At 35.9% G+C, this 19,511-nt stretch overlaps 2 protein-coding genes across 6 annotated transcripts; both read left to right on the plus strand.

Annotated features, from left to right (window-relative positions):
• The first annotated feature begins 11,421 nt into the window (after positions 1–11,421).
• LOC141606767 (uncharacterized) lies at positions 11,422–14,496 on the plus strand. Of its 3 annotated transcripts, none has more exons than XM_074426057.1 (8): positions 11,422–11,514; positions 11,818–11,944; positions 12,057–12,243; positions 12,584–12,728; positions 12,816–12,860; positions 12,965–13,004; positions 13,085–13,129; positions 13,275–14,496. In XM_074426057.1, the coding sequence occupies exons 2-8, from the start codon at positions 11,819–11,821 to the stop codon at positions 13,290–13,292; spliced, it is 606 nt and encodes a 201-aa protein (XP_074282158.1). In that variant the 5' UTR covers positions 11,422–11,514; position 11,818; the 3' UTR covers positions 13,293–14,496. The 3 variants fall into 3 exon arrangements, with proteins under 3 accessions (XP_074282158.1, XP_074282159.1, XP_074282157.1); XM_074426058.1 differs by having other exon boundaries at positions 13,089–13,129; XM_074426056.1 differs by having other exon boundaries at positions 13,089–13,195; positions 13,275–13,354.
• Positions 14,174–17,987, plus strand: LOC141606766 (receptor-like protein EIX2). Of its 3 annotated transcripts, none has more exons than XM_074426054.1 (3): positions 14,174–15,827; positions 16,198–17,356; positions 17,631–17,987. In XM_074426054.1, exons 1-2 carry the CDS (start codon positions 14,174–14,176, stop codon positions 17,331–17,333), a joined length of 2,790 nt encoding a protein of 929 aa, XP_074282155.1. In that variant the 3' UTR covers positions 17,334–17,356; positions 17,631–17,987. The 3 variants fall into 3 exon arrangements, with proteins under 3 accessions (XP_074282155.1, XP_074282156.1, XP_074282154.1); XM_074426055.1 differs by lacking the exon at positions 17,631–17,987 and having other exon boundaries at positions 14,174–15,536; positions 15,756–15,827; positions 16,198–17,519; XM_074426053.1 differs by lacking the exon at positions 17,631–17,987 and having other exon boundaries at positions 16,198–17,519.
• The last annotated feature ends 1,524 nt before the right edge of the window (positions 17,988–19,511 follow it).

Consider the following 19,511-nt stretch of genomic DNA (forward strand, 5'->3'; position numbering starts at 1 on the left):
ATTAAAACTAGTGTAACACCCGTGAAATATCGTCTTTTTTTTTAAAATTTTTTTTTTTTTTTTTTTTTTTTCTTTTTTTTTTTTGTCACGTGAGGGCACGTGCCCTCACTTCCCCCCCCCCAAATCCGCCCCTGCCTGTTGGGCCGGTACGCCTCCTAAAAGCGCATGTTTACGGTGTTCAAGGGTTAATGTTCAAGATCACCTTTCGAGTTAAAGGATCAAACGGTATCAGCTTTGCTTACCATGCTAAAGTGTGGCTAAAGCCTTCTAATGCCATTGAAGTCCAGTCTTTTGGCAAAGTTGAAAATTCTGGTGTGTTGCAATTTATTGGCTGCACTTTTTTGGATTTAATTCTGTTGGTTTTAATCCCTCCGACCCAATCATTTTGTTTGTGATCTGTATATTAATCAAAGGCGTACAGTACAAATGATTGAGTTGGAGTCCGTATTTGTTTGTTGATTGTTGAACTGTACTTAAGCTTCACAATGTCTACAAATTCTTCAAATTTTATAGTATTAGAGGTGAACTTATTACCCTATTTTGGTCATATAATAGATTTAGGGACCCATTGTCGAGTGTGTGGATAATATGAGTATCCTGAAGGGTAAAAGTTTGATCTTCTTGCCGTTTTCTATTCTATTATCAAGCAGTGTTTGTTCTGTGTGAACCTGTTATTCTGAAGCGTTTTATATTTGTTGTTTTTTAAGAGAGGATACCGAAAGATTGGGTGGCTGGTGGCAGTTATCGTCCTGTTAAAAAGCCATCGACCAAAAAAATGGGGAAAAAGGGGCTTGAACTTTTCAAGGGGCTGAGCTCGCCAGTTTCGATGACTAGTTCTGAACTAGATTGTGTGTAAGTTACATACCTTTTGTTTTTTGAAGAAGATTAGTAATGTTTTATCTCATATTCAGTATTCACCCTGCTTTCTATTTTAACAGAAATGAGTCTGGCAACCTTCGAGCCCGTGCCTTCTATGTTTTGCTGTATGTGATTCACTCAAATCTCGTGCTATTCCAACCATTCTGCAAATAATGCAATGTAATATTTTTCATGTTCTTTGGAGTAAACTTTAACATTAATTTCTGAAGGGAGCAAATCAGGAGCCAGAGAAGCTGGGGTTATTCCAGGGTTAGTAATGTTAACACTCTAATAAATGTGTGATATTTCTTATTCATTCTGGTATCCCTAATCTTTGCACCTTTTATCAGGCGAGGAAGTGTGCTTCTACCATATGGAAAGAGCTTCCGGAATCTGTAAGTATTTCCTCATGCACCTTTATTACTAACAAGTAACAACGATATGTTCTGAAACACTTGAAAACCTTCGTGGGTGGATTGGATGCCTTGCCTGCTGTTTCTACCTTATTATTTTCTAAAGCGAATTTTGCCATCTCACCTTTCCTCCCTTGTGCTAGTCTAATAGAGCTTTTTCAGTTCAGACCGGTATTTATAGTCTCTACTCCTTTAATCACCTAAGCAAACCGAGTGATTAATTATTACCTACAATAATTGTACTCTTACAAATAACCCGACTGATTACTTATTTCCTATAATTATTGTTCTTTTACAAAAGTGGGAAATGAAAATCAAATGGAACCTTTACCCCAGTGATTACTTATTCCCTATAATTGTACCACCTTGGGGCTAGGACTCTAGGAGAGTAAACAGCTTAACTTGTAATAGGCGATGGAAGCGCTTGACCATCGGATGTACCTTGTCTGTGCTTGTATTCAGCTGTCGTTTTTCATCTTTGTTTCAGTTTTAATTTGGTGTTTATGCTCTGTTTTCGCTTCCCTCTTTGTGGCTTGCTTATGCCCTATCATCCCTCTTAACCTTTACTTCAGTCCTCAATGAATGAATTGAGTAATTAGAGATTTACTAGCTCCAGTTTTGGATATATATCTTATTATCTTCGAATCCCCTTCTAATTCATATCAATTACCTGTACAGTCTACACATATTCTACACAGGACAATCTAAGGAGCTTCTTGCTGAGTTTTGTTGGTTTAGATTTTGTGTTATTGGACTAGAAAATATGGATATATTTGCAGCGGGGAAATAATGGTTGGTTTTGCTGTGATTACAGTAAGATAGCTATACGTAAGAATGGTTGGTGGCGGCCGTCTTTGGATACCTTCCCTTTGTGCGCAGGGCAGGGGGCTGCTGCTAAACTAGTCATTTTATGGTAAAATTGCTCCATTGGAAGATCTCCATTTCGGGTTTGAGCGAAACATTAGGTGACTGTATCTTTGAGGCTTGATATCTTAGACTATGCTGAGAACCTTTTATGTTTTAAATTTTATTTTTTTAATCTATGTTAAATCTGAATGTGTAGACCCTATTATCTAGCATATTATGCTCATTTCATCTTGGTTCAGTCTGGAGTCCCTTACGGCCTGCACCGGTACACCCTATTCATGATTTCCCTTGTTTTTTAGAATATGTTATCCTATACTACTCTCTCTTTCAGCCTTACAAATTTTATCCCATCTAGAAGCTTATTATATACTCCGTATGTTGTTTGTTTAACCCGTTAACTAACTGGGGTATTTACATCGCCATGCTAATAAAGCCGGACATTGGCACATGAGAGCCTTTGAGCTCAGTCAGAAGGTATTTGCTGCTTTGGAAGTACACTTAACATGTAATAGTAGTTTGCCAATGTGTAAATGTGACAGCTTGCCTTGTTAATGTGCTAGCGATAGATCGGCTACTTTAAGTCTTGGTACTAAGGACAACAAGAAAAACTTAACTTGGTCTAGTCGTTACTTTCCAACTACAACATCTATTCGCCTCCAAGTCCTGACTCCTGACAAGAAGAAAATGGGGATGTTTGCTTCTCTCCTTGCATTATATTTATCATCAACAACTACAAACACAGAATCACAGATATGCAAGGATGATTTTGGTACTTATTACAACTTAACATCAAATTTCGGTGAGCTTGTAAGGTGAACTAGTTGGAAACATGGTCCACTAGACGATGTTAAATGCCTTTGATCACAAAACTCTTGTGGTGTAGATTAGATTAATAGACTTGTGCAGCTTTATAAATGGATTGAGCTCATAATTTCTCCTTTTATAGGCTCTTGCAGTCTTTTGAAGTTGTATAAAACACACCGCACTTGCAGCTTATAATTTATACAATGGATGTCACTTGCAAATAAATGGTGCTCCATATGATAGGGTCTTGGGTTCCTGTGAATTAGGATTTTACACCACTAAACTAGCCGCTAGTAAGGCAAATGTGTAGCCTCCAAGTTGTGTTTGCTGGTTGCAGTTCTTTTGCTCATGCTTGTGTTTGACCAAGGTTAAGTAATACTTCTGTCATTCTGTGCACAGTGCCACAGTGGTAGACTAACACACAGCACAATGAGATGCTAGGCAGAAAGCTCTAGAGCATAGTTGCATTGTTTTAACCTTTTTATGTGTTAATCTTTTTGAAATTTTGTTTTAAGTATTGTTACACCATTTTTTATCTTGAAAATTACTTGCTCCTTTTAATACAAGCCCTTTGATGTGTGATTCGATGCAAATATTGTCATATTTATTTCCTTGTATGACGAACTTTAGAACAATTTAATAACAAAGCGGAATCAATTGAGAAACTATTTTTTATGCTGAGGTTGTATGTGATGTCTTCAGGAGAAGATGCTCTTTCTGGGTGAGGCAGCTAAAAGATTGAGAAAAACTAGCCTCGCTGCGATGCATTGAACGTGAGGTACATACTAAAGATTGTTTATACTTTTTGGTTTCTTTATGATCAAAGCTCTTTATACTTTTATAGTTTATACCCATGGACGATCCTTTTTCTGGCGTAGGCCGGAAGATTTTTGGTGCTGCAGTTTGTCGTGTAATTAGCAAGCATTATGGATTACTTGGTTAAAATCGTTTTTGGAGGTTTTATTTACACCAGTGTGTCTGTATCATGCAGAAACACAATTTCTCAGACTTATGCATGGGACCTCTGTCCTCTGAAATTGAGAGGTACTCTACGGTATCGAGTGATAGACAACTGATAGTCCATAATTAGGCCTTCATTTGGTGACTAAAACAGGAGAAGCGTAAGATCTCCCACTCACAAATTGATGTTCTGCTACTTTATTCTTAGCGACACCCAAATACTAAACGACGGTGAACTGGTAAAAAGGGAAGTTTATTCAGCAATCTTAGTTTGCCTGGATAAACTCATTTGAAGGGATATTATCATCATTTGGGCTTGGTTAGATTGTCATCATTTAGAGCAACACTAGTGGTTAAAGTTAGCTTGGAATTAGGCCAATCATTTAATATTAGATGGGAAAATTTACAAGCTCATGCTTAATTGTGGTGGGTGGTCGACCTGTTGTGCGTGATTTACAAGCTCTCATGTATGCTTGAGAGTTTTTTCCTGTATATGCACCCGGTAAAAAGGTAGCGACCGCTGATAACTTGTTAAAAAAAGCAAAAACGGGAACTTCAAATGACTGTTGTTAGAAGCTCATGCTTAATTGTATTCTAGCTACTCCCTGGATATTAGCTAACTCGGTTGGCAATGTAGCTCGAATGTGGGTGATCTCTGATCTGTCCTCATTGTTGAAACCAACTGCTTTGCAGGTAGTACTCTCAATCGGGAGTATGTCTAGAGATTTACGGCCCAACAAATGAAATTGACTTAAGTCTATCCGTATGAAGTAATTTACGGCTTGTGTTACTTGTATCTAGCTGTGGCAGTCGGGTCAGGTTTGGGTTTGCGTGGGGTCGTATAGGGTTCGGGTCGTATCGGGTGAGCATACCCTTTTAGGTCGAGTCAAGTCCTCATTGAGTCGGGCCACTTCGGTTCACTTGATTTGTCGGGTCAGATCATTGTTGTGTGATTGTGTCTAGTTACTTTATCGCACTACTTCAATCTTTTACCGATAAATTTAGTTTTCAATACCAGTATTTGGGTTAATATTAAGCTTAATAAGTCTTGTACAAATGATTAATAATCGTAAAGTTTTCTTTGAAACGAAAGGAGTCGTCTTAATCAGTAGTATTGTTAACCTGTTATAGACTTGACAAGACTAAATATACAAAGTGGCTTCTTCCATCAAACGTCATACGTGACCAGGTTTTGTGAAGTTTTTTGATTGAGACGATGGGCTTGGATCGAGTAGTGACGTAGTGGAAAGATGAAAACTGTTGGACATGTTCAGTTTTCTAAGCAACTAGTTTTAAACACGTGCAAAATTACACGGGTATGTATTTACGTCGGTATTAATGTTTTTGGATGTATATTTATTTTTGCATTTTTATTCTACTTATCTAGTTGGTCTAAATCAACGGTCTACATAATTAATGTTTAAACTTGTTACAAACACGTGTTCACATGCACTGGTTTATGAGGAAATAACGTAATCTACTCTTGTAAATAAAAATTGCATACATAAAAAACTTTACATCCGGATAAAAGAAATATAATCTAATAATCAAGTTTAACATAGGCAAGTTATTCTAAAAATTGAAAAATTTCATGATACACTACATTAGTAGTCGTAGTAGAAGTACGCATATATGAGTCACTTGTAAATTAAATTAAAATTTATTTGTTTTTGTAGAGTAAAAAAAATTAAATTTTTTTTATATGCTAGTTGAAGACTAAATTAACTCGGTTGTCTATCATTGTCAACTACCATTTTCGGTGTGCGCGGCTGATAGTTAAGTTGCCGAGTTTTATATTCCAAATACTCCGTCATGATTGATTTTTTAAACAAAAATTTTTGTACCATGTAGTTTTAAAAAATTATGTTGTTATGTTGTTGCTACATGGTACAATAATATTAATCAAAATACATGAATATTTTATACTCCAAGTAAATACTCCGTCAAGATTTATTGTTTAAACAAAAATTATTGTACCATATAGTTTTAAAAAATTATGTATGTAATTCATTTGCGTTTTATGTTCTATTCCGTATATAAATGTAATTCCTTCTCGTAATATAAATGTAATTTCTTCTCGTAATAATGTAATTTTATTATTATTTAATTTTGTTTTAAAAATTATGTAATTCAATTTCATTTACTCTCATTTGTAATTCATTCTACTTATATGTTATTAATTTTATTTACATGGAATGTATAAAATTATTTCATAATATTAATTCATAGAATTTTTTCATAATATTATTTCATAGAATTTGTTGCAAGACGGAATTTATCGCATGTTTGAAAAGACGGAAATCTGAAGAAATAAATACATTGCACACTAACGGGTTCCACCATAACATGAATTTCCAAAAAAAAGGCTGCATTAATGACGTGGCGCGCTGAAGATTGAGTATTGTCTTTTATATTAATATAGATAAGATTATTTTGCCTTGGAATTTTATCAAAACTGGATATCTCCCATATCATTACTTTTCTCTCCATTTCCTCTCACAAAACATTCTACCCTATATTATATACTCCCTCCAATTCACAATAAACCTCCTTATTCCCTTTTTCGGTTATTCACAATAACCTCTTTATTTCCTTTTTTAGTAAGTATTTGTGTGCTCCAAATTTAATTGTATGGTGAGGTAGTGTATTTGTGTGGTCCAAATATAATTATATGGTAGGGTAGTGTGTTTCCTTAATTTTTGTGTCAAAATGAAATGGAAGGTTTATTGTGAATTGGAGGGAGTATTTTAATTCCATTTATATTAGCTTTTTTATTTTCAAATAAATCTACAACTATCCGATTGAACACAGTTTTAATCCGGACTGTTAAGAAGTAATTAACCTCCATTTCTATTTGAAAATGGAGAGGATCCTTACTCGAATTTTATGCACTACGATGGTAATTTCGGCCTTTTGGGTATTGTACTCCGTATAAAAGAAATGACTAACTAGCGTAGCGGTAAATATAGGCCTTTTAATTTTTACTGTATTATTTATAAATTTTAAATTTATACTTCATCTCATGAACAATTTGAATGGAGCCTTATCAATACCTTACAACTGGGATGGCAATGGACCGGATCTGGGTAGGGTCCGATAGGATCCAGATCCATATCCGCCACACCAACTTTGGATCCATATCCGACCTATATCCGGCGGATCCAAATTTTTCAGATCCATATCCAGATCTATTTCAAATAAGTGGATCTATATCCAACCCATATCTATGGACCATGGGGTCCGAAAAATTAGGATTCATATCTTACCCATCAGGGTCCGAATCCACGGATTTGAATAGGGTTCAGAATCCGTTGTCATCTCTAGTTAGACCATCCCCAAGCAAGGTCAATTGCTTGGTCATGATCTTGCTTGGTCATGGTTAATCAAGTAATTAGTATTGTTAGACCATCCCCAAGCAGAGGTCGCGCTAATTAGGTCGCGACCCGGTTTTACTCTTATTCCCACTTTATTTATCTTGACCTACTTTTACCCTCCCAAGCAAAAAAGGTCACGACCTAGGTCATCAACCCAATCATTTTCCATTTCCCATCATTTCTCTCATTCTCTACCCCACTTTTCTCTCTTTTTTATTGTTTATTAATTCTTCCACCAATAGAAATGCTACACATACAAGGTCACAAAAGTGGTCAATTTGTAACACAATGGTCACAAATTGACCTTGAATGGAAGAAGGTCACAAATTAAGAACACAAGGTCACAAATTAGCATTCTTAATATTGTCATTAGCATAACCCAACAAGGTCACGACCTAGTTTGTGACCTTGCTTGGGGATGGTCTTAATGTGTGACCAAGGGTGGTTAATTTGTGACCAAAAACTTAAAATGGTCAATTTGTGACCAAGGTTGATCAAAAGAGATGGTCTTATTGACCTTCTATGTGTCAATTTTTTATTGGTTGAACAATTATAAAACAATAAAAAAACAATGATTGGAGAATGTTGTAAAGTGGATAATGATTGGGTTGATAACCTAGGTCGCGACCTTCTGCTTGGGAGGGTGAAAATGGGTCAAGGTTAATAAGAAGGATTAAGAGTAAAATCGGGTCGCGACCTAATTAGCGCGACCAGTGCTTGGGGATGGTCTTACAACTGACATCATACTGAGTACAAGTACAACCATCATTTATCCTAAAGTAGTTATGAACAATTTGAATGGAGCTACCCTCCTTATCAATACGTCACAACTCACATGACTGCTAAGTACAAGTACAACCATCTTGTCAAATTATGTCAAATTATGCAAAGGCATATCGCAATGTTGCTGAACATCCGAATCTAATTCTGGCCCGCCTGCCCTCATCTCACAACACAAGTCTCCTTATTTTGTTTTCAGTTAGTCTTGCTGAAGACGGGTCGGAGCAAGTGACGGGTAATGCCACTCATAAAACGGATAGGGGGACAAGGTGGGGGCACCCCCATGTGCTTCCCTCTCTCCTCTATTTGGGTCATTTGTGAGAGGAAATGGTATCCGTCACTCCAAAGTGACGGATACGTGCCGTCTTCAATGAGATTTTGTGTTTTGTTTTATATATCCACCCATATGGATAGTTTTTAACCCGTTTTAAATTTGCGACGGATATGTTCGTCACAAATGAGAATCCTACTTCCTCCGTTCTTTTTAACTGTATACGTGTGTTTTATTCGCTTGGTTTTCTGTCCGGGTATGCTCAAACTACATCTATTTATCGTCAAATTTTATTTTCTTGGAAATAAAGTTATGTACTTATGTTAGACTTCCATAACTCATATATTTAGCATTAAAATTTATTTTCAATTAAATAAAACTACTTTAAGATGCATTACTAATAAATTTATCATTAATATATATTTTTCGATGACATATCTTAAAACTATGATAAAATAAATTATGAAACAAATTTACTACTCTGGTTATTAATATTTTACTTAAATATATTAGTTAGCTAATCGTTCATATATACTTTCTTTTAGTGTTAATATTATTACTTTTGTTACATTTCATTGTTATTACTGTTACTTCAGTAATCTCACCGTAATTATTGTTAATTTCACTACTGACGCATTAATATTGATAATTTCCAACTCTCGTTGTTACTTCTATTGCTTTCACTACTCCCTCTCGCTGGTACTATTGTTACTTTGACTATTCATATGAGTTATTACTATCAAATTACTATATCCAATGTTATTACAATTCTTTTCATTACTAACAAAATTACTTTTGTTATTTAGGCATACAATCTTAAGAAACTTTATATATTTACATAAATATATTACATATTACTAAAAATTATAAAAGTTTAAAGTAGTATAAAGTTGCATAACTCAAAGATTTATCATTAATAAATTTATTTACACATTACTAAAAATTATAAAAGTTTGATATATTCATAATATACTAGGTAAGACAATAATAAAAAGTTGTATTGAACATTCTCTTCACTTGTGAAGTTATAAATAGTACTTCCTCCATTCAACTCCACTCTACCACTTTCTTTTTTCACATTTGTCAACGCGTATTTTACGCGCTAAATATCGTTAGCTACGTATTTGCAAAAATTATAAAAGTTAGATATTTTTAATGTACTCGTAAAGACGAATCAACAAGATCCCACATGAATATATTTTCACTTATGTATCGAGAGAAAATTAAAATTAAATACTCACTCGTGAATAGTGTATAAAAATGAAATAGGTAGAGTGGAGTTGAATGGAGGTAGTATCCAAGAAGCAAGCACATACAATTCATTAGAACAGTGGAGATATGTTTTATCAACTCGATCCTTTGAAAATATCTTAATCCTATATTTTTCTTCTTCTAAATTTATTTATGTTGTCGTTTAAATAGTTATACTTTTGTATATGCTTGACTTTACCGAGTTTGTGCTCATAAAACAAAATTCAAGCTATTCAAACTGTCTCGTTTTATTATAACCCCTATTTAAAAAAGGTTAGACAAAAATCCATAAAAAAAGCCTAAAAAAATGTCTCCTCCACCATCTCAGTCATTTGTTTATCATTCCATTTTAGGTGTCTCAATCATAGACATGGCAAAAGCAACCCGACCCAAGCCGAACTACATCACCCGAATGTGACCCGAAAACCCGAATTGACTCGACCCGACCCAAACATGACTGAGCCAAAACCACCAAACTCGAAAATCATCCAACAAAATATAACTCTAACTGAACTGAATAGACCTGAAATGGATATTTCTCTATTATTCATTGACCCGAAAATGACCCGACCCGAAACAACTCGACCCGCTTGACTCGAAACAGACCGGACCAACAAACCCGAAACAGACCTGAAACCCAAATGGCTCGTCCCGACCCGAATTAACCCGAAATCAATAAGAGACCCAAATTAGTTCGACCCAAATCCGATCCGTTGACTCGCTTTGCCAGGTGTACTCAATCATCTATTTACTTTTGTACATTGGATGGGTCTTTTATGAGTAATTTGATCACCCCTTTTATAGTGATCCACTTGTCATTTACTAACAAACCACAAATGGTTCCTTTACTTTCCTTGATTTTCGTGGCAAAATTAAAGGTAAACAAATAATCGACACCGCTGTAAGAAAGCGAAAATTATTCTACGGAATTTTCTTTTTAAAAAAAGTGTAAAAAATGTACTCCATCTGTTTCGGTTAATTGTTGTCATTTGATTTTGACACAAATACCAATGAAAGAGGATGTGACAATTACTAAATGAAATGTGGAACAAATTGAGTGTGAATGATCAAATTGCTTTATTAAATTTATTCTTAAAATAGAAATGACAACAATTAACTCAGACACCCCAAAATGAAAAAAAAAAGACAACAAATGACCACGGGCAGGACTTAGGAGGAGTAATAGTTGTACGGAAGAGGAGACAGAATGATTGTCGCGTGTAGAGCTGGCAAGTCTGACCCGATCCAAGTGACCAGAACCGAACTCGAGCAATCCCGACCCGACAGGAATGGAAAATTTTACGATCTGAAATCGACCCGTCTCGACTAGATGGCGACTCGACTATCAATGACCCGAATTCGACCCAGACCTGACCTGATACTGACTCGATTAAATTGATGACCCGACAATTATTAAGGTTAATTTTAATTCAAATGAAAGTGATTTTGTATTTAGATTGATAAGTTTGACTTAATAATGAACTAATTATACCAAATAATAGACTAAAAATTAAATTTAGGCCCTGTTCTTTTGGACTTAAAGTCAGTTAATTTAAGTTCACTTCATATCCTATAAGTTCAGTTCAGTTCAGTTCAGATCCTATAAGTTCAGTTCAGTTCAGATCAGATTAGTTTCAGTCCAAAAGAACATGGCCTTAATGGTAGAAATTTGTAGTAATCTGAGTAAGTAAACGGACACGATAATAACCCTACCCAAATACATTTGAGTATTTGACCCAAAATAACCCAAACCTGATCTGATTAACCCGATTGCCAACTCTAAGTCGCGTGTATATGTAAAAAAATTCAAATCCAAAAACCCACGGTGATCGAAACATTCAACTCTAAGTCGCGCGCGCGCTCTCTCTCTCTCTCTCTCTCTCTCACTCTTCCGCAGCCATCGTAAAAGCAATCACCGGTCTCAAACAAATTAAAGGTCTGTATATTGCACTTTCCTCTTTTGATATTCTTAGGGTTTCGTAGTCGAAACATTCGATTATTGCATCCGATAGTTCTCGTATGATTTAGGGTTTTGTCGACTAATTCCTGATTTTAAGGCTTTGTAGATTAATTCCTAATTGAAAAGTTATGTTGATTAATTCGTTATTTACGCTTATGTCTCCGTCTCAATCGTTTGTTTACCTTTGATTAAAGTACTCCTAACAAAGAATAAAAAGTAAACAAATGATTGACACGGAGGAAGTAATTCCTAATTTAAGGGTTGTTCAATTTGAAATAGGATGGGGAGGCCGCATAATGGTTTCCATCGGTATGGCGGAACTTATCCCGTTGATCGCGATTCTACTTACTGGGACCACGCTAAGAGTATCGCTAAACAACTCACTGTGTCACATGCAAAATACATGGTTTGTAGTTTCTACAATTGATTCATCTCTGGCTATTTATTAAATTCATTCAAACGTATGCCACGTCTTAGTCATTTGTTTACCTTTATTACTCGCAACATGTGATTAACAGGATAGCGACCCTGTTGGGCCGATATGGCTTCTAAAAGCGGATGTTTACGGTGTTCAAGGCTTAATGTTCATGATCATCTTTCGAGTTAAAGGATCAAACGGTATCAGCGTTGCCTACAATGCTAAAGTGTGGCTAAAGCCTTCTAATGCCATTGAAGTCGAGTCTTTTGGCAAAGTTGAAAATTCTGGTTTGTTGCAATTTAATGGCTGCTATCATTTTGTTTGTGATTTGTGTATTAATTAAAGGTGTACAGTACAAATGATTGAGATGGAGTCCGTATTTGTTTGTTGATTGTTAAACTTATGCTTCACAATGTCTTCAAATCCTTCAAATTTTATAGAGTTAGAGGTGAACTCATTACCCCGTTTTGTTCATATTATATTTAGGGACCCATTGTCGAGTGTGGATAATATAAGTATCCTGAAGTCTTTTTCTTGTTGCCGTTTTTATTCTATTTCCGAGCAGTGTTTGTTCTGTGTGAACCGTGAATCTGTTATTCTGAAGCGTTTTATATTTGTTGTTTTAAGAGAGGATACCGAAAGATTGGGTGCCTGGTGCCATTTATCCTTCTGTTAAGAAGACATCGACCAAAAAAATGGGGAAAAAGGGGCTTGAACTTTTCAAGGGGCTGAGCTCACCAGTTTCGATGACTAGTTCTGAACTAGATTGTCGGTAAGTTACATGTCTTTTGTTTTTTCAATAAAAGTTAATAAAGTTTACTTCCGATTGAGTATTCACCATGCCTGTTTATTTTAACAGAAATGATACTGGCAAACTTCGAACCCGTGCCTTCTACATTTTGTTGTATGTGATTCTCTCAAATGTTGATTCTGTAAATAAAGCAAAGTAGTATTTTCCATATTATTTGGAGTAAACTTTAATATTAAATTTTCATGCTAAACTTGAAGGGAGCAAATCAGGAGCCAGAGAAGCTGGGATTATTCCAGGGTTAGTAATGTTAACACTCTAATAAATATGCGATATTCTTGTTCATTCTGGTATCCCTTATTTTGTCCACCTTTAATCAGGCAGGGAAGTGTGCTTCTACCATATGGAGAAAGCTTCCGGAAACTGTTAAGTATTTTCTCATGCACCTTTATTACTAACAGTGATCTGTTCTACAACACTTGGAAACATTTGTGAGTGTATTATATGGCTGACCTACTGTTTCTACCTCATAGGGTTATATACTTATATTTGCCTTTATGAATATAACAGGTAGATGAGATAGGATAGGCAGTTAGCCATTTCATATACGCATACCGGATTAATCGAACTATGCTGCAACTGATAGAGAGGTATGAATTGCATTGCCTCACTGCTCTGAATAGGTATGAATGAAGATGTTAGATTGTGTTCATTTTTTTGTATTTCTAGTGCATTGAAATTTTTAGTCAAGCTATTTGCGGGAGCCCTCAAGGCATTGGATTAATGTTGTTATATTGTACCCTTCCTGTCATTCGGTTTTTAGTAGAAATGAGAATTTAACCTTTGTCTAATAACAGTAGCATATTACTAAATCCTTCAGAACTTAACAATCAAACACATGATAATCGTCAAGTACCAAAAACAACCTGGTATAAATTGCTACATGAATATATGCACTGTATAGGAAAGGTGGAAATTTTGTGTATGACTCGTCTTCCCTTATTAATCTCAGGATCGCTTCAGAATATTATAACCACCCCCTTACCACTAGCAAATTTTCTTGAGACGATGATAGTATTACTAATTCAGCATCAATTTTTAAAACACTCTATATTGATTGATGCATAAATTATTCTTACATGTAATAACCTGTAAAATTACAAAAACTGATATTTACGCTACATTTCGACGTATCGTTGGTATACTAGGACCAAACAAACTAAAAGTCATATTACTAGTTGTTCTGCCAAAGTCCTTGACTTGATATAGATGTTTGGAATTCATCTAATCTAGACTCTTCAAAGTTTGTTTGATATTTGATACTAAGCAAGAAAGTTCTTGGGAAAGACAAAAAAGACTTTTCAACTTTCCTCCCTGGTTAAAGGGCCTTGCTCATACTGTAAACCCGGCGAAAACTTGCAAGATAATCAGCCACAAAAACAGAATATTCAAACTGGTTTCCTCATACTATGATGGGAAAATCCTGCTTTCTCTTTGTCATTGTTCTTTTGCAGGTGTTCCGTTCATCACGATGTGGACATGGCAAAGAGTTTGAATCATTAGGCATCATAAGGTGCAAAAAGCATGAACAAGAAGCTTTGTTAAAGTTCAAACAGAGTTTTATCCATGATCCTATGAACCGCCTTTCTTCATGGGTTGGTGAAGATTGCTGTCAGTGGCCGGGGGTGACCTGTGACAATGTCACTGACAATGTCGTCAAGTTGAATCTCCGTAGTCAGCCCCTACACCTTGATGACTTTTGGGAAGGTTATGATATTAATAATTGTATGCCCATGTATGCAGTTTCCATGGTATCTTCTGCAGTAAGTTCGGCTTTGCTCGAACTCAAGCTCCTAACTCACTTGGACTTAAGCGGGAATAATTTTTCTGGAAGTCGCATTCCAGAATTCATAGGATCCATGAGACAGTTAAGGTATCTAAATCTCTCTTCAGCTGGCTTTTCTGGCCCCCTTCCTCCTCAACTTGGCAACCTCACAAATTTGGTACACCTTGATCTTCATGTTGTTTATGAATGCTATGAACAAAATCTTTTATATGGTGAAGGCTTAGGGTGGGCATCTGGTCTTAAAAAATTGCAGTCTCTAGACATGAGCGGCTATAACCTGTCCCGAGCACACGACACATTTAATGTGCTCAATAAACTTCCTTCTCTTTCAGCACTTAGCCTATCTTATTGCGAATTACATAACTCACATCTGTCTGAGGCATTAGCAGGGAATACTTCTCATTCATTTTTCCCCATTCTTCAACATCTCTATCTTTGGACGAATGAATTTGAAGGTCCTTTTCCATCTGTTCTTAGAGATATGGTTTCTCTTCGATCTCTCTCTCTTGGTGGCAATTCTTTTAATGGATCAGTTCCACTCTGGCTTAGAACCATGAGGCATCTCGAAGTTCTTGATTTGAGAAGCAACGGGTTTAATTATGTGGAAGGTGGGATAATGAAGATTATGGGAAATCCTTGCAACTTCAAACACTTGGATTTATCTGAGAATTATATTTCCCAAGGAGATATCCTAGAGCCTTCTATGAGTGTATCTCGGTGTGGTGCTTTTGAATTAGAATACCTTGCTTTATCTAGTAATAAGATGAATGGTAGTTTGCCGTCTTCGCTTGGACAACTCACAAACTTGAATTACCTTGATCTTTCCCAGAATGAGTTCAAAGGTCGAGTTCCTGCATCTTTTGTGAAATTGTCAGCTTTGAAGTATTTGGATTTGTCATACAATAAGTTGAGCGGATTGATTCCAGATTTTATAGGAAATTTAACCCAGATAGAGCACCTAGATATCTCAACGAACTCCCTTCAAGGTACAGTTTTCGGCATTGGTAACCTCTCAAAATTGTCGTATTTGGATATGAATTTCAACAATCTTAATCTCAATCTTGACTCGCCTTTCAACTGGCGACCTCCCTTTCAACTTCAAGTTTTTAATGTTCATTCTTGTGTGATAAATACGGTGTTTCCTCAATGGTTAAGGAATCAAACTCAGATTGCATTGTTGGATCTTTCCTATACTCGCATCTCAGGAGAACTGCCGGGATGGCTATGGAACTCGAGCAATCTTCAGGAATTACATCTTTCTGGCAATCAACTTACAGGTTCATTATCAAACTTTTCTTTGAACCATGATAATAAAAATCGGTCATGAATATGCGATCTGTTATGTAAATTGGTAAAAGATTTTCAATTTCCACACCTTTATTTTCTCATATAATTTTTTTTTGCTATGAATAGGCGATCCAGCTCATATTTTAACCTACCAGGCTAGTATTTGATAAATACTTGCCGATACAAGGACAATAAAGCCGGAAGAAAGACCGATAAAAAAAAAGTAGTATAGACTGGTGTTGGTTGTACCACTACATCTAGTATACAAGCGCGATTCGTGACCGTTATTGCTATTTTATACCATCCTCGAAACCTATGATGATTTTTTTTTTACAATTTTTTGACTAACTTTTCTTATAGGATTCTTGCCGAAACAATTATCTGACAGTAAGATGGGGTGGCTCGACCTTCACAACAACTTGCTTACTGGGACAATACCTAAATGGCTGCGCAATTTAGAAAGTTTTCAAGTGATAGATTTGTCCTCAAATCTGTTAACAGGGGAAATCTCTGATGGAAATAATGCTTCGTCACTTCTTAATGTTGGAGTCTACTTAGAGGTGCTTGACCTCAGTGACAACATGTTGTCCGGAGAGATACAATTTGGAAAGGTGCCTTCGGATACTGATTTGGAAATCCTCAGTCTACGAGGAAATCACTTTTATGGGGCCATTCACTCAGAGCTTTGTAATTTTGGGTCACTTATGGTATTGGAACTCGCAGAGAATCGCTTGACCGGGCACATTCCTCGCTGCTTAGGCTCCATGCCATTTTACAATCCTGATAAATTTTTCGTTAGTGATGCAAGTTTACAAATTGATGAAGTTGTGAAGGGAATTCTTGAAGTCTCCACTGGAACAACAGGAGGCCAATCCATCATTGACCTCTCAAGCAATCTTTTAGTCGGCACAATACCAGAGGAGCTCGCAAACATCTCCTCATTGTTTGCTTTGAATTTGTCGTATAATCATCTAACAGGACACATTCCTGAAAAAATAGGCAACCTGAAAGCGCTCGAATCTCTAGACCTGTCGAATAACCATCTTTCAGGGACTATACCGCAAAGTTTGTCTACTATACCATATCTGAGCATGTTGAATTTGTCCAACAACAACCTACACGGCCCTATGCCAACAGGTAGTCAACTCCAAACTCTTGACGACCCATCCATCTATGCAGACAATTTGGGTTTGTGCGGATTTCCCTTGCCAAACAATTGCACAGAACATGACCCGCCACCAGGTTCAACAAATCTTAATCCTACTGCTGGAAAAGATGATGTCAATAAAGAAGATAAATATGAAAAGTTGTGGTTCACCGTAGCCGTAATGTCTGGTGTTGCTACCGGATTTTGGGGAGTGGTCGGGACTTTGGTATTAAACAGGAGTTGGAAAGAAGCTTATTTCCAGTATGTTGAGCAAGTTGCTAATAGAATTTATGCGCCAATCAAAGTGAGGGTGAACATGTTCAAGAGGAGGTTCAGTGAAAATTCCTAAAGAAATAGTTGGTATGAATGCAGGTACACACGAGCACTCTGATGCATAATTAATCTTGTTAATGAATAACGATTTGTATGTATTCCTTCCGTTTTACTGCATTATGTGATTTGAACTCTTTGTACTGCCATAACAGACGGACTTCAGGCCGTTGTAATATGCATTTTAGTAATGTTTTCAATTTAAGATGGAAAATGCAAGGTTCATGAAAGACCGTTAAGCCCCGCCTCCATAATGTAGCCATTCTCCAACACCGTGTTGTAGTTCAGGATCACAATGGGTTTGTTGTGCGCGCAGGAGTCCATCAGCAAGGGAAACTTGGGACTTTGGGAGGCTGGAGAGTGGGATATTACCATACAATTGGGTCTTGGGACTCTTGGTAGAATCTGTGTAGTCTACACTTCTCATTTCTATTTGGTTTAGGTATATTAGGAGATATGGTAAGAAGTTGATGAATCATGAATGTGGCTCATGTTGTAGGAGCAGGCTCCTGATCGGAAGCCATAACAGATATTGTAACTTTTGATTTTTTGTCGGAAATGCAGGAACAATATAATAATAATAATTAATTGGAACTAGTATAGATCCCGACATACCACCCAATGCATGTGCGGTATTCATAGAGTTTTTATTTTCAAGTTATTACTTTATTGATTTTAAATTATATTAGCACCTCATTAATTTTTAATATTTAACTCTATCGTATTTTGATATAAAATAAAATTATTGAAATTGAAAACTAATCACAGAAAATTGAATAAAGTTATGAAAAATATATTTTAATGAAAATATTGAAACACCAACAAAAAGTTACCATCAGAGTTTATTGTTAAAAAAATGACAATTTTAATTATCAATTTTATCATTAAATAAAATGGTAAATTCCTTTTGTTAAGAGTTATTGTCTCAAGGGACACTAGCTGGTTAAGTTATTGCCTCTTGGGCTCTACTGCGAAAGAATCATGCCCAGAATCATAATCATTCTTCATGCATGCCCAGAATCATAATCATCATCATGATCAAGATGAGAACTTTCCCAAAATCTGTAAGTATTTCCCTACACTTAGTACGTTTTTATTTACCAATTTCTGTAATGTTATCATCACTTTCTACTGTTAAACCCTCCATTTACCAAATCCCCAATTTACAATTTCCTATTTGATGTAATTTCCCAAATACCCACTTCAAATAAACATCAAAGAACTGAATTTTGATGTAATTGACTTGTTATTGGAATACGGAGTACTATGCAAGTGATGGAGGAGTTAATGTTGCAATTAGTTGATTTTTTTGAATGATTGAGAATTATTTTGATGTATGTTCGTTACAAATACATGTTAATTTTCTGTTGAAAGTATTGGTTAGAATGATTAAACATTTAAATGATAATTTCACATGTGAGACCGTCTTATTCCCGACTTATGATCTTTTGGATACAGCTCTATGTGCCATTCGGCCTCTTTTTGATCAAGCCGGTTTACATAGGTGGATAAACATCGCTGTCATCAAGTTATGCCACAACAGATAAAGAGGTATGAATTGCATGCTTCATAGCTCTAGCTTTGCCGGAATGTTAGATTGTGTTGTTATCTGGTGTCATAGCTCTAAATAGGTATGCCGGAGATGTTAGATTGTGTTCTGGTGTAGATAAACTGCTTTGCGTTCATTTCTTATATCTATGCAGCACGGAAATTGCAGTCATGCTATATTGTACAGTACCTTTCATCCAATTTTTACTAGAAATGAGAATTCAACTTTAAAAAAACAATGCTTAGAAAAATGACCGGATTAATCAAACTATGCTGCAATAGATAGAGGTATGAATTAAATTGCTACATTACTCTGGATAGCTAAACAAATGATTGGGACGGGTTGGTATGAATGAGATGTTATTTGTATTTATGATGCATTGAAATTTTAGTCAGGCTATATTGTATTCTACCTGACATTCAATTCAACCTTTGTGTACTACACAACTTGACAATAGCACAGTGCTACATGTTTTCAAGCTTCGTAGTCAAACACTAGGACTATACTCTCCAGTCACCATGTAGAAAGTATTCGTGACGCGTAATTTAATATTTGACTCCTTCTTCGTCACTAGTCTCAAATTTTTTCAGAATAATGAAAATGCAGTGTATTTGCTGGAATTTTTATAATCACATTATTAGCGAATTT

Source organism: Silene latifolia, chromosome 10, assembly GCF_048544455.1.
Source record: "Silene latifolia isolate original U9 population chromosome 10, ASM4854445v1, whole genome shotgun sequence".
NCBI classification, from domain to species: Eukaryota; Viridiplantae; Streptophyta; class Magnoliopsida; order Caryophyllales; family Caryophyllaceae; genus Silene; species Silene latifolia.

Bases quoted from the DNA above. Each gene is read 5' to 3' on its own strand.
- LOC141606766 (XM_074426054.1), top strand. From the start codon at position 14,174: ATGATGGGAAAATCCTGCTTTCTCTTTGTCATTGTTCTTTTGCAGGTG. The intron at 15,828-16,197 runs GTTCATTATCAA...CTTTTCTTATAG, and splicing joins TTCTGGCAATCAACTTACAG to GATTCTTGCCGAAACAATTA.
- LOC141606767 (XM_074426056.1), top strand. From the start codon at position 11,819: ATGGGGAGGCCGCATAATGGTTTCCATCGGTATGGCGGAACTTATCCC. The intron at 12,729-12,815 runs GTAAGTTACATG...TTATTTTAACAG, and splicing joins AGTTCTGAACTAGATTGTCG to AAATGATACTGGCAAACTTC. The intron at 12,861-12,964 runs GTATGTGATTCT...CTAAACTTGAAG, and splicing joins CGTGCCTTCTACATTTTGTT to GGAGCAAATCAGGAGCCAGA.